Here is a 13,037-nt window from a genome sequence, read left to right on the forward strand (position 1 = left end):
TTCAGGACCCTCCCGGAAGCCTCTAGGACAAGTCTCACCCTGTTGCGCATTAGAATCACCTAGGAGTTCTTTAAAAAAATATACCCAAACTCATACCCAAGCCTCATCTCCAGAGAGCCTGATTAAACGGTTAGGGAGGGGAGCCCCCACTGCATCCAGTGTACAACTGGGACTGCAATCCAATAATCCAAGACCCACCAAACTGTAAGAATTAAATATGTCAATGGGGGTAGGGAGATCTGGGTGGTAAGCGGTGGAGACGGAGAAAATGTACGTGTGTTACGGTACATCTCCTCTCTCCCAAACTGTAAAGACATGGGAAAAGACTACAGGAAGGCTTGTTAATCTTTTGGGTCACAGACAGGTGCTTTTCAGAATTTGATGACAAGTCCCAGAATGAGGTGACTTTGGCAGATGCCACAAGGCAGCCCTTTCTCCTGAGCGACAGGTAAGAGAGAAGATTTCAGGAATTTCACAGCTCAATGCTTGCTCAATATCTATCAAGATAAAATTATTCCTGACGCTCAAACACCAAATGGCTACCCAAGTATGTCTGGCTCGGTATTATCAGTGGAATTCACAGAAGCAACCAACTTAAAAACTGAGACAGATCTGACAAACACCATCCCAACCATGCGAGCAAACCGACATCACTGCCATCAGGACAGAAAGACCGCATGTGACGTGATGCACACCACCTGCGTGGTATTTACTGCTCAAAAGGCTTCATGTGACTCTCACCACGTGGAAACTCTCGAATCCAAATTGAGGGGCTGTCCACACAACTAACTGGCCTGACCTCTTCACGAATGCTAATGTTGAGAAAGACAAAAAAGGTGAGAAGCTGGTTGAGACTAACGAGACCGAAGCGGAATATAACGTGTGGTCCTCGAGTGGGTCCTGGACTGGAGGGGGGAGAAGCGACCACAAAGAACATTAAAAGGACAACTGTGGAAATGTGAATACCGGCTGTAGACTGGATTACTGTTAAATTTCCTCAGTGTGACAATGTATTGAGTGCCCTTATTTTTAGGAAACAGACTGAAGTTCCTAGGGGTGAAGCGTTTCACGTCTGCGATTAACTTTCAAATGTTTTCGAAAAAAAATTACGTTAAAAAGGAAAGACATAAAGCAAACGGTGCAAAATATTAGCAAGTGTCGACTCCTCTCAGGGAGGGCATGGTATCCAGGATATAATTTATGCACCTCTCTGTAGGTTTGAAAGAAGAAAGAGATAGGCTGGGTACATTTACTCATGGGCTTTTATAACGCACTTCAACTCGGCTATAATCAGTATTCCCATTTATGGTCTTTCTTTAATAAATGTGCTTGCGGTAGGGCTGAGTGTGAAAACCCAAAGACAGTCATCAGAGGAGATAAGCATAAAGCCACCGTCGGCTGCTTCTCATCTATGCGGCTTAAAGACTCGCTCTGTGACTGACCTTCACGTAGGGCAGGCTCCGCGTGAAGATAAATGTCCCACAACAAGACGGAGACACCATGGCAGCACTGAGGCCGCTGTGAACCTTCCCAAGCCAGAGTACAAAAGCCACAGGACTACAGTGTGAGTTACAGGAAGCAAGAAAAAGGATTTCAACAACAGTCCTTAAAAGTAAGGATTTTTAAACAACTTGGAAAAAATTTTTTTTGGCTGTGCCGTGCAGCTTACAGGATCTTAGTTCCCCAAACAGGGACTGAATCCGCGCCCTTGGGAGTGAAAGCGCGGAGTCCTGACCACTGGACCGCCAGGGAAGTCCCACAACTTGGAAAAATATTCATCTGGGAATTCAGGATTGAGCTCTAAAGCAGTTTGCTTAAAATCATACCCGATACTGAGGAAGAGACTGAGGACTTGGATGACAAGGAACTGGATGATGCCGAGAGAGGTGCGGGGTGGCTGAGAGGTCCAGAGGATGCTGGCTTGGAGGCCGAGGAGAATGGCAGCATTGAGGGTGCGCTCTGTGAGTTGTGAACAGGAGCAGAGGTGGCCGCGGCCGTGAACCTGAAAATGGAAGCCCGGCTGGATCAAGATAGCCTGCTGCTGTGAGATCCTTTCACACTGGTCATGAGCGATCATCAAAGGATAACTTACTATCCATACTTTTTTGCCTTCAGGAAATGCAAACATTTAGCTATTTCTTATAAAAGGTGAAAGCTGCATGAAAGCATTTATCATCTGCTTATTTGGAATGAAAAATTCAGTGAAAATATCTAATAAGTACTTAACGTGATGACGAAACTAAGTTTATCATGGTAAAAAACATTTATTGTCGACTCTATCAAGCTGAGTAAAGAAAGAGGGTGGGACTCTACTGGACTTAGGAGCGTTTAGTGCTCTCCCTTTGCCAAGGAAATTACTGAGAACTCGTTGTGGGGTGATCATCTCTTGGGAATGAGGAAGGAAGAGGAGGGCAGGTCACCACCTTTGGGATGCTGACCATCTACTGGGCAGGGGAGGCAAGTTTCACCTAAAGAGCAGACGTCTGTGAACAATCTAAACATCCAGCATCAGATGACTGGTCAAATAAATTATGGTGTGGCCACGAAATGGAATACTAGGCAACCTTTAGAATGAAGTGGCTGCACGGCAAATTTAATATTAACGATGACAGCGGCCAGCAGCCCCTTCATAGTAGTAAGAGATAATACAGAAGAGTGGGGGAAAACTGGTAGTGTTTACACTCAATGGCTATCTTAGGAAGGGTTACAAGGTATAAGGGATTACTTCTCTCAAGAAGCTTACATGCTAGTGGTGAGAACAAAACAAGCAGATAAAGAAGTAAAAAATAAGATATGAGTGAGTTAGTAGGTCCCAGATCTGGAGGAAAGTGGAATACCACGCTGAAGTGTTTGGATTGTACTCAAAGAGCAATGAGGAGCCGCTGGGGACTGTCATCTGATGTATTTACAATTTCACACGATCACTCAGTGGCTATGTGGAAAACAGTTCAGAGAGTCAAGAGTGGACACAAGGGAGAAAAAGGACTAGAGAGATTCATTTTCCTTAAGGGATATATAGTCTGTGTTGCTTCATTTTTTAAAAGTAAGGAACATCTCCTACGTTTAAAACCTGAAAAAGCAAAACAAGCATTTAAATATAAACTTCTAATAGTTAAAAAAAAAAAAATTCTAAGAGACATCTCTGGACTCTGTCCACTGATGAAATGCAAACTTTTACGTTGTTTCAATTTTTACCATTTGCAAGTATTACTATGGGAAAAAGGAAAAGAAAATCTGTTCAATAACTCCGCTCACAGCGACTCTATTTCTAGTGAATAACAAGCGATATTTCTACCCGTCAAACTTTAAGTGTTACCTACTTTTCGCTAAGGTTGACCTTGACTGCAGAGGCTGATGGTGGGAAGGTGGGCTTCATTCCTGTGTTTGCAGCAGACACGCTTGGCATTGGCGTGCTTTCCAGGGCAGGCTTAAAACCCGATGATCCGAAGGAGAATGAGGCAGCTGAGGGTGCCATGGGAGAGGCCGCAGGGGTGAGTACGAGGGAGGCTTGAGAAGGAGGAGCAAAAGAGAAGGAGGGTGCTCCAGGGCCCAAGGCTGCTTTGGAATTGTCACAGGCACTGGAACACGGAGGGGCCTCCCCAGTGACAGAACCAGATGCCTTCAAGGATGAAGAGCCAAAGGAGAACACGGCAGGGGCTCCAACGGCAGAAGGCAAAGAGAAGGTGGGGGTGGGAGCAGCCGGTGAGGAAGGCAGAACAGAGGCAGGAGCTACGGCTGCTGCTGCTTCGAGCTTCTGCGGGGCCTGAGAGGAGGTGGGGGTAGTAGGAGTACTTCCTGCAATGAGAAATATGGAGAAAAAGGAAGGGAGAAGTTAACCCCGTAACAGGGGAGGTCCACATCACAGAAAGCAAGTGGGTTTGTGGAAGAATGCAGCCAGAAATAATGGTTCTCGTTCCACAGGGAAAAAAACAAAGGGAAATGGAGTTGATGTTGATGTTGGACTTTCCATAGCAAACATTCCATATGGTAAGATGTCTAAAACTTTGAAGGAAAAAGGAAACGCAAAAAGACATTAGACTTATAGGACTTCATGAACACACACTTGAGGAATGTAGGAAAAATACACTTCTCGATGTTACAGTGAAAAATAAGTTATTCTGCAATATTTTATAATCAGGAAAAAAATTTAATTCAGATTTACACCTCATAATAGTCACTAAAACAACTCCAGGTTAATTAAAGATACACACATATACAAAAGCATATATATAACTATATCTCAAAACAAAGGAGGCAAAAAGTGAGTTGTCTCTTAGAGTCTATCAACTTGATAAACCTAAAAGTGACAAAACAAAAAAAACAAAAAAAACAAAAGATAAAGATTTGACAATGTACAGAAATAGTTATACAACCAAAAGGTAAATGAAAAAAAATTTGCAGCAAATGACAATATGTTTTATATTTTTTTAAAGCTCATACAAATTGAGATTTAAAAAATTTTGAGACTTTAATAGATATAAGCTGGGAATCTAATGCACAAAAAGAAAATATATTCAATCTCTCTAATCAAAGAAATACAAATTTAAATGAGGCATATTTTTGGTTGTCCTCTAAATTATCAAAATAAAAATACATATAACCCCCTATGTTTGAAAGGGTAAAACAAACCTGAAACTTTTTATCACTACTAGGTACCTTTTTAGCACAGTCTTTTAGAAAGCATTTTAGCTTTACGTCTCAAAAATCATAGAACATGTACCTAGTAATCCCAATTTTAAGAATAAAGACTACAGAAATAACCTAAAAAATGAAAAAGATATTTAATACAACCCAAATGGTAAAATATATTCAATAGAGTGTTAAACACTCCTAAATGAATCATAAAACTTATTTAAGAACCTGGAAAACACTTAAAATTTAAATAAAAGACCAGCATACCAATCATGTATACAATATAATCACAACTATGAAGAAAGATGTTTATGAAAAAAACACTGAAAGAGAATACCATAAAGGGCAAGTTTAAAATTTTTTCTATTTTCCAAACTTTCTATAAAGTAAACATGTTAATTCTCCAAATTAAATAACTAACTAAGAAAGCAGTATTTTTTTATCAATACATTTATGGGTCTTGGTTCTTCCAAATTGTCAGAGATGACAGGTTATCTTCACTATGTCTAAAGCAAGGAAATACTTAGGACACAACTATGAAAATGCCACTTTCTGAAAACAACGACCCCCAGGTAAACTGTCTCTTCTATGATAGTATATAATGCAAGCCTATCTATTCTGTTAATACTTCCTTTACACAATAAATATGGAACCAACAACAGCTTAACCTCTTTAGAGACCCAAGCATATGTGTTAATCACTTCCATGCATTTAGTAGACCAATACAAAAAGCATATGCCAAACCCAAAAGAAATCATAGGCATCTTCCCCACTGAAAACGGAACTAAATATCTGAAAACCATCATGCTGCTATTTGTGATCATTCAACCCAGCATCCTTGGCACTGGAGTGTGGAAGCAAGCAGAACCACTGATGTCCTCTGAACCCATGAGCCAGCTTCAGCTAGAGCTGGTGAACTGGTGGGACACCTCCTCCCCCTTCAGTGGCTCTCTTCCTCTCATCTAAACGTGGCTGTTACCTCTGGGCTAAGCATGAGGGAACATGGGGCTTCTCTAGGAGAGGCAAACAGTAAAACTGGTCTTTGCTTGTGCTCAGGGAATAAGGGGCTTGTAGCAAGTCCCTCACGCTGAACTGTGCTCAGAAACAAACATCATCCCACAGGCTCCCGACTTCCCAGGGTACACTGCTCGTTACAGACAGACCCAGCAACTGAGTGTAGGTAGTTCATGGGACTCAGGACCACTTAAAGGGGAAAAAATAACTCAGAGTACACACTGCGGATAAGGAGATATCCCAACACAACAACACTGATACAGTCTATGCAAGGCACCCGGTATACTACTCGGGGTCACACTGCCAGTTGATAGGAGCCCAAGTATCTGAGTGGCTCTGTTTATGAAGTACAACTCACTTTGCACTGGGAAGCAGTGAGAAAAGATCCCCTAAGTGTTCTCCACCACATCCAACCCAACTGGTCAACATTTCTTCCTAGATATAGAATTGGTGGCAGTGTGAGCTTTTTTAGCTATATTAGAAGAGAAAAAACTTACTAGTTATATACTCACAGAATTCAGAAAGAGAAACATTAGTAAAATTCCAAAATATGACACAATGCCCTTCTAAAAAGTTCACTTTGTTCTCACAAGTGATACACCGCCATTGCGAAAATTCTGAAAATGCAGATTGGCATTTATAGGCGTGCATTTATGTACGTGAAGGACATGTACCAAAATGCTGACTGGCTATGGCTTGATGGGTTCTGAAGTGATTCTGCCTTTATACTTTCTAATTTTTCTCCAATAAACATATATTACTTAAGTGATATCTTCAAAGAGGAGGGGAAAAAAAAAACTAAAGAAAATTAAATACAAAGAGGAAATTCCCAAGTTCTCATCACCCAGCAATAGCCACTATTTAGATTTTAACATCTTTCAAGTATTTTTTCTGTGTACATATTTTTCTCATAAAAAAGGAATCAGAGTATACAGTGCTCTTTTACGATATGTTCTGTCCTTTCCTTGTCAATAAATATAACATTTTTAATAGTTACATGGCATTTCACCGTATGGATGTACAATCATTTATTTAACCAACCTCTCATGACTAAACATGTCAGGTTTCAGACCATATACTATAGGGTCTTATAATAGGATACTGTCAGTAAATTACCTAATGGGATCCATCGGGCTGAGATTCCTTTTTCTCTAAAGTAAAGGCTGGAGAATAAAGCTTGGGGGTGAGAGAAGGCAAGTATGTGCATGCGTCTGAGGCAAAGATTAGTCCCGCCTCGGTAAGGCAGACCGGCTGATAAAGATAACGACCGCGTGTCCTCACAGTACTCATCCCGGCAAACACTCCTGTACAAGCCCTCGGTATCCCCTCTCGGCCAAGACGGGGGGAGGCACGCACCTGGTGACTTGGGCTGTCGCTCTCCTTCCAGTGAGAGCCGCTCTGGTGTCCTGAGGAGGGACCTAACACCAGGATTTTGATTGATCATGTAAAATGGACAAAGCACACCGTCTGTTGAAAGTAACATAAGAACTGGAGCAGGAGGAAGAGTCTTCTCATCATCTGTTAAAAAAGAAAACAAAGGTGATGAAAGGGCCAAGTCGATTGAAGGGCCTGGGCCCAGAAGCAGAAGACTGCCGGAAGCGAAAGATGCTTCACAGGACTCATCTCTACAGTAGCTCGAGTTGGTTTGTTCTGATTTGGATCTGAACAGCCTTTTATGAAACAGCTCCTTAAAGAAGAGCTACTGCCATGATCAGATGGCCACTGTCCCGCCAGCCCTACAGGGAAGCCCTAGCAGTCCCGCAGTGGCTCTGACTCCCAAAGCTCTGATTTTTACGTGTGTCCCGGTGTTTGGGAGGTAGGTTTAGCATTCCCCTGACCAAGACAGGAGTCTCCAGGAAGTGACTCCTTTAGTAAAAAAAAAAAATGACCGATGAGCCTCTTTGGAAAACACACGGTAGGGCACAGAGAAGTGAGTCCCACTACTTTATATTCATTCACAGTTGAATCATAAGCATGTATTTTGTCAATTAAAGTATTTACGAGAATCAGAGTAAATGAGCTAATCAGACCGAACAGCCTGACCAGGGAAAGGACAGGGAACTCAGTGGTGTCTGACGGGTACACCTTTCTAAAATGAAGCACAAAGCACAAAGAATATGGCTTTTTGTGAACAAATATTTTTTCCCAGTTTTATTGGGATAAAACTGACAAACATCGTACGTATTTACGGTACACAACATGATGACCTGATGGATGTATACACTGTGAAATGATCACCACAATCAGGCCAATTAACACATCCACCACCTCACTTACTTTACCATTTTGTGTGTGCGGTGAAAATTTTTTTTTTTAATTTTTATTGGAGTATTGTTGATTTACAATGTTGTGTTAGTTTCTGCTATACTGAATCAGTTATACATCTACATATATCCACTCTTTTTTAGATTCTTTTTCCGCATAGGTCATTACAGAGTATTAAGTAGGGTTCCCTGTGCTATAGGGTAGGTCCTTATTAGTTACCTATTTTATATATAGTAGTGCGTCTATGTTAAGATCTACGCCCTTAGTAAATTTCAAGTATAGATCCCCAGACCTTGTTCATAATATAGTTGAAAGTTTCTACCCTCTGACCAACACCTCCCCGTTTCCTCCACCCTCTAGTCCCTGGCCACCACCATTCTTGCTCTCTGCTTCTGAGTGTGACTTTTTTAGATTCACATATAACTGAGATCATGCAATATTTGTCTTTCTGTGTCTGGCTTATCTCACTCAAGGTCCATCCGTGTTGTTGCAAATGGCAGGACTTCCTTTTTATGGCTGAACAGTCCATTGTTTATATATAACACATTTCCTCTAGCCATTCATCCACCGATGGACACTTTGGCTGCTTCCAAATCTTGTCTGCGGTAATAACATTGCAATGAATATAGAAGTGCAGCTATTGCTTCAAAATCCTGATTTCATTTCCTTTGGAAACGGAAGTGGAACTGCTGGCTCACATGGGAGCTCTATTTTTAATTTTTTGAGGAGCCTCCATGCTCTATTCCGTACTGGCTGCACCAGTTTACATTCCCACCGGCAGTGTATACAAGGATTCCCTTTTCTCCACATCTTTGCTAACACTTGGTATCACTTAGCTTTTTTTTTTTTTTTTTTTTTTTTTTTTTGCGGCACGCGGGCCTCTCACTGCTGCGGCCTCTCCCGTAGCGGAGCGCAGGCTCCGGACGCGCAGGCTCAGCGGCCGTGGCTCACGGGCCCAGCCGCTCCGCGGCACGTGGGATCCTCCCGGACCGGGGCGCGAACCCGCGTCCCCCGCATCGGCGGGCGGACTCTCGACCACTGCGCCACCGGGGAAGCCCCACACTTAGCTATTTGATAACAGCCGTCCTAACAGGTGTGAGGTGATAACTCATATGGTTTTGATTTGCATTTCCCTGCTACTTAGTGGCGCTGAGCACCTTTTCATGTACCTGTTGGCCAGTTGTACATCTTCTTTGGAAAAATGTCTATTCAGCTCCTCTGCCCATTTGCTGATCAGGCTGTTTACTTTGTTTTATGTTGCTATTGAGTTGTATGAGTCCCTTATATATTTTGGATGTTAACCCCTGATCAGCTATATGGTCTGTAATTTTTTTTTCCCATTCCACAGGCTGCCTTTTCGTTATATTGTTGGTTATGCCGTTTCCTTTGCTGTCTCTCTTTTTTGTTATTCTCTTACTTTATTTTTTATACAATTTTTAAAGGTCACACTCCATTTATAGTTATTGCAAAACACTGACCATATTCCCCATGTTGTACAATACACCCTTGTAGCCCGTCTTACACCCAACAGTTTGTACCTCCCACTCCCCCACCTCGATATTGCCCAGCTCTTCCCTCTCCCCACTGGTAACCGCTAGTTTGTTCTCTAGATCTGTGAGAAAAAATATGTCTTGTCTCACTTCCAGATTTCATGGGACTGCGGCCCTGCCGAGCCTCAGCAGGGGAGAAGACAGACTCAGAGCATGTGCTCAGGCCCCATATGGAAGCCTGTGCCTGAGGCCTCCATTTTCTAACCAGGCCTTCGAACCAAGTATTGGTATGCAGCACCCACGTGCCGTGGGGTGCTGTCCCCTTGGGAGGCACTGGGAACCTGGAAGGGGCACAGAGACAAAGCTATGAAATCAGCACTGTGTATTTTAGCCGTATTCTAAAGCACACACAGACACGCCAACACTCAGATACTCAGACACACAGAGTATGTGACCTCGGTCAATGAATATCCATTCAAATTAGATGAGCGTTGTATAACACACTCTCTCACTCTTTAAGTAGAAACATGGTACAACAGGTTAAAAGTGCACAGCAGAGTAGATTCTATCATGAAAACGTAGAGTTGGATTTGACTATTAACCACGATGGGAAGAAGACTACTTGTGCACTAAGCTATGTGAGACTATACTTACTGATGGTGATTTCCACTTGGTTGGTGTAATCTATGGCAACTCCCATGGGCAAGGAATCATCACTCTTGTCTGTCACAGGCAGTTCCGCTCGGCTAGAATCCTCCAGCAGCCAAGATTCCCAATTATTCTGGACAAAAGAACAAGAAGAAGAAAATGCCACGTTGGTTAGAGCATTCTCCAGCCCTGCTCAACAGGAGAGAAGAAAAAAGACAGCTCACGTGGTTTGGCGTTATGTGTTGACTGAGACTCCGAAATCCGGAAAAACAGTCTAAAAGCTATGAGTCCCCCAGCAAGCGAGGGGTTACTTTTCCAAGTCAACCTCTCTGTCTGTTCCTGGCATACGAAGTTCCTGCCTTGTGAATAAATAACCACTACTGTGAACACGCTCTGAAGTATCGTCCACCACAACTAGGTAGACTCCTGAACACAGAGGGTAAATCTAATAGCTGCACTAAGCCAGTCAGTAGCTGCTCCTAGAAATCTGGGACGGAAACCAGGATCTCCAGGGGATCTCTAGTGAGGTCTTGAGAGAGCAGCTTATAAAGCTGGCCAGATGCCCTGTGCGCACTCGACCACAGAGACAGAAGGTAACCTTAGTTCCTGTCTTCCTAGTTCCTGGTGTCAGTTCCTCACACTGGCCAATCCTCCTGCCACTGGATTCCTTGAGAAACCACCCCATCTTTCCAATAAACTCCCCTTTCGTTCAAGTTTGCTTGAGTGGGATCTGTTGCTTGCAGCAAATGATCCCTGGTTTTAAAAAATCTAACCTTTCAACGTTGACCAAAGCCGGGCAGCATGAATCAAAGGGGAATGACGCTCAACGAGAAACAGAAAAACAAAAACTGTCCGGGAAAGGGGACATAGTCATGCTCCGTGGCTTAGCTACGGGGTGAACAGTCACGTTCATAATAACGTAAACAAAACGGATTCCAACTCGGAAAAACCATCTATAGACAAAATAAAGAAGGCTTGCTAATCACCACAGAACAGAATACAAACAGTACCAGCTTTGATTTTGCAAAAGACGAGACACAGATGACAACAGCTTACAGGTGGGAGTGGGGAAGGTGTGCTAAAGGCAAGGGTGGGGCGCTGAGATGCTCCTCTCACAGCTCAGAAGATCAAGAGAGACGGTGTATGGGAATACCATAAGAAATGAAGGTAAAAATGGTTACGTAAAGTTCAAAGAGAACCACAGAAGAAACTAAAACAGTGCTATAACCCTACTGAAAGGAAGGAGGGAGGCTTTGAAGGCCACATGTGAGCTAAATCCTCATTTGCCCTAACAGTCAGTAGTTTAACATTAATAATCAACAACTAGTGATAAAGCAAATTATTATTTAGGGATAAGGAGGTAACCATTAAAAGAAAAGTGTACCAGTTAAAAGTGGTCCCCTTTTGAGAACAGGACAGATCAGGACAGGATGGGCAGGGGTGATTTTTCACTTATAAGCCTTTCTGCACTATTTGATTCTTCAACCGTGAACATAATTATTTTGATAAAAAGCAAAAATAAAAGTGTTTTTCAATGTGTGAATACATAAAATATTTGTGCTACTAAGAAATTGTTACTGAAGTTAATCCAAGAGCAGCAAATCAGACTGCTGAACCCTGGCCTGTGACCCTGAGGGCTACGCACTTATGGTTGGCCACCTTGCTACCCAGAGAAGGATGGATAAATGTTGAATGACTGAAGAGGCATATGTACCTGTGCATGGGGTGCACAAAACATTTTTAAACTCAAGGTAGACTTTTAAAAAGAAAAGTTTCTGGCTGAGGAGTTGTGAGAAATGGTCAGAATGCAGATGCATTTTGCAAGTAGACCAAACATTACCTTTTGATAGATGTGAGATGTGAGAGAAAGAGAGTCAGAGGTGACACCATAATTTTTGCTTGAGCAATTGATGGAATGGAGATTAACCTACAAAGAAGGGAAAAACTTGAAGGAGGAGCAGGTATTGGGAGAAAAACAAGAGTTTAGTTACAGACAGTATTAGTTTGAGATGCCTCTTAAAAATACAAGAGGAGTTGCCACTTAAACATTTACATATGAGATAGAAAAATACCCCTGGAATAAACTCCACTTGCTTATTGCATATGATTCTTTTGCTTAATGCCTTATTTAATGTAGTGGTATTTAATTTGGAATGTCAAATTCTGATACAGATACTACTTCATCTGTATTTTATTGGTCCATGTATTATTTTGTTTCTTTTTGCCTAGTTCACTATTTAGGGTATACCAATACCCTGTAACAAATATAGATCCAAATATGTACTAGCCAGCATTACAGAAGATTTTTGGAGTTTGATTGGGTATTCAAGTTGGCAGAGTGGCTGTCCTACCAGCTTTATTCAGGGATCCAAGCTCCTCATTTGTGGCTACACAAGCCATTATTTTAGTCCTTAACCAACTTTGTATCCAGGCGACAAAGAGAAGAGCAAATGGAGGAGGCCCATAGTTCCTGGGGGCCAGGCCTAGAATTAGCACAGAAACTGCTGCTCCCATTGGAATAGGTAGAACTCAGTCACCTGGCCACACCTAACACCAAGACAGTAGCAGAAAAATAATTCATCATTTTAATGTTCAGAAGTGAAAGAAATTTTAGGTCATTCTCCTGGTTTCCTTAGCAATAAGAAAAAATATTTAAAACTAGCAGAATTCTGTACTCACTTTGATTAGCTGAATAGGTAACTGACCCATATTCAAAGTTCTCTGCATCCTTTTCTTATAATCCTTTACAAAATGCAGCAGAGGCACTAAAATTTGGCTCACATTTTAAATCAAACATTTTATTGATTTGGTCTTCTGTAGCTTATTGAGTTTTCATTCTCTCTTATTCTTTAAGAACAGCTCCGTATGTTTTTTTTTTTTCTTTTTTTTTCTTTTTTTTTGCGGTACGCGGGCCTCTCACTGTTGTGGCCTCTCCCGTTGCGGAGCACAGGCTCAGGACGCGCAGGCTCAGCGGCCATGGCTCACGGG

At 42.2% G+C, this 13,037-nt stretch overlaps 1 protein-coding gene across 5 annotated transcripts in view; it reads right to left on the reverse strand.

Moving 5' to 3' along the window:
• NUP214 (nucleoporin 214) overlaps positions 1-13,037 on the reverse strand; it is a 101,033-nt gene that overhangs the window by 76,251 nt on the left and 11,745 nt on the right. For 4 of the 5 annotated variants that reach the window (XM_007115571.4, XM_007115570.4, XM_007115569.4 and 1 more), the window contains exons 10-13: positions 10,056-10,182; positions 7,003-7,164; positions 3,321-3,795; positions 1,827-2,002 (exon numbers count right to left, since the gene is read on the reverse strand). In XM_007115571.4, coding sequence (XP_007115633.2) covers positions 1,827-2,002; positions 3,321-3,795; positions 7,003-7,164; positions 10,056-10,182 — 940 coding nt within the window. Of the gene's footprint in view, positions 1-1,826; positions 2,003-3,320; positions 3,796-7,002; positions 7,165-10,055; positions 10,183-11,889; positions 11,990-13,037 lie in introns of those variants that run through there. The other variant, XM_028497738.2, reaches the window with a different exon arrangement.

The sequence above is a fragment of the Physeter macrocephalus genome, chromosome 13 (assembly GCF_002837175.3).
Source record: "Physeter macrocephalus isolate SW-GA chromosome 13, ASM283717v5, whole genome shotgun sequence".
Lineage (NCBI taxonomy): Eukaryota > Metazoa > Chordata > Mammalia > Artiodactyla > Physeteridae > Physeter > Physeter macrocephalus.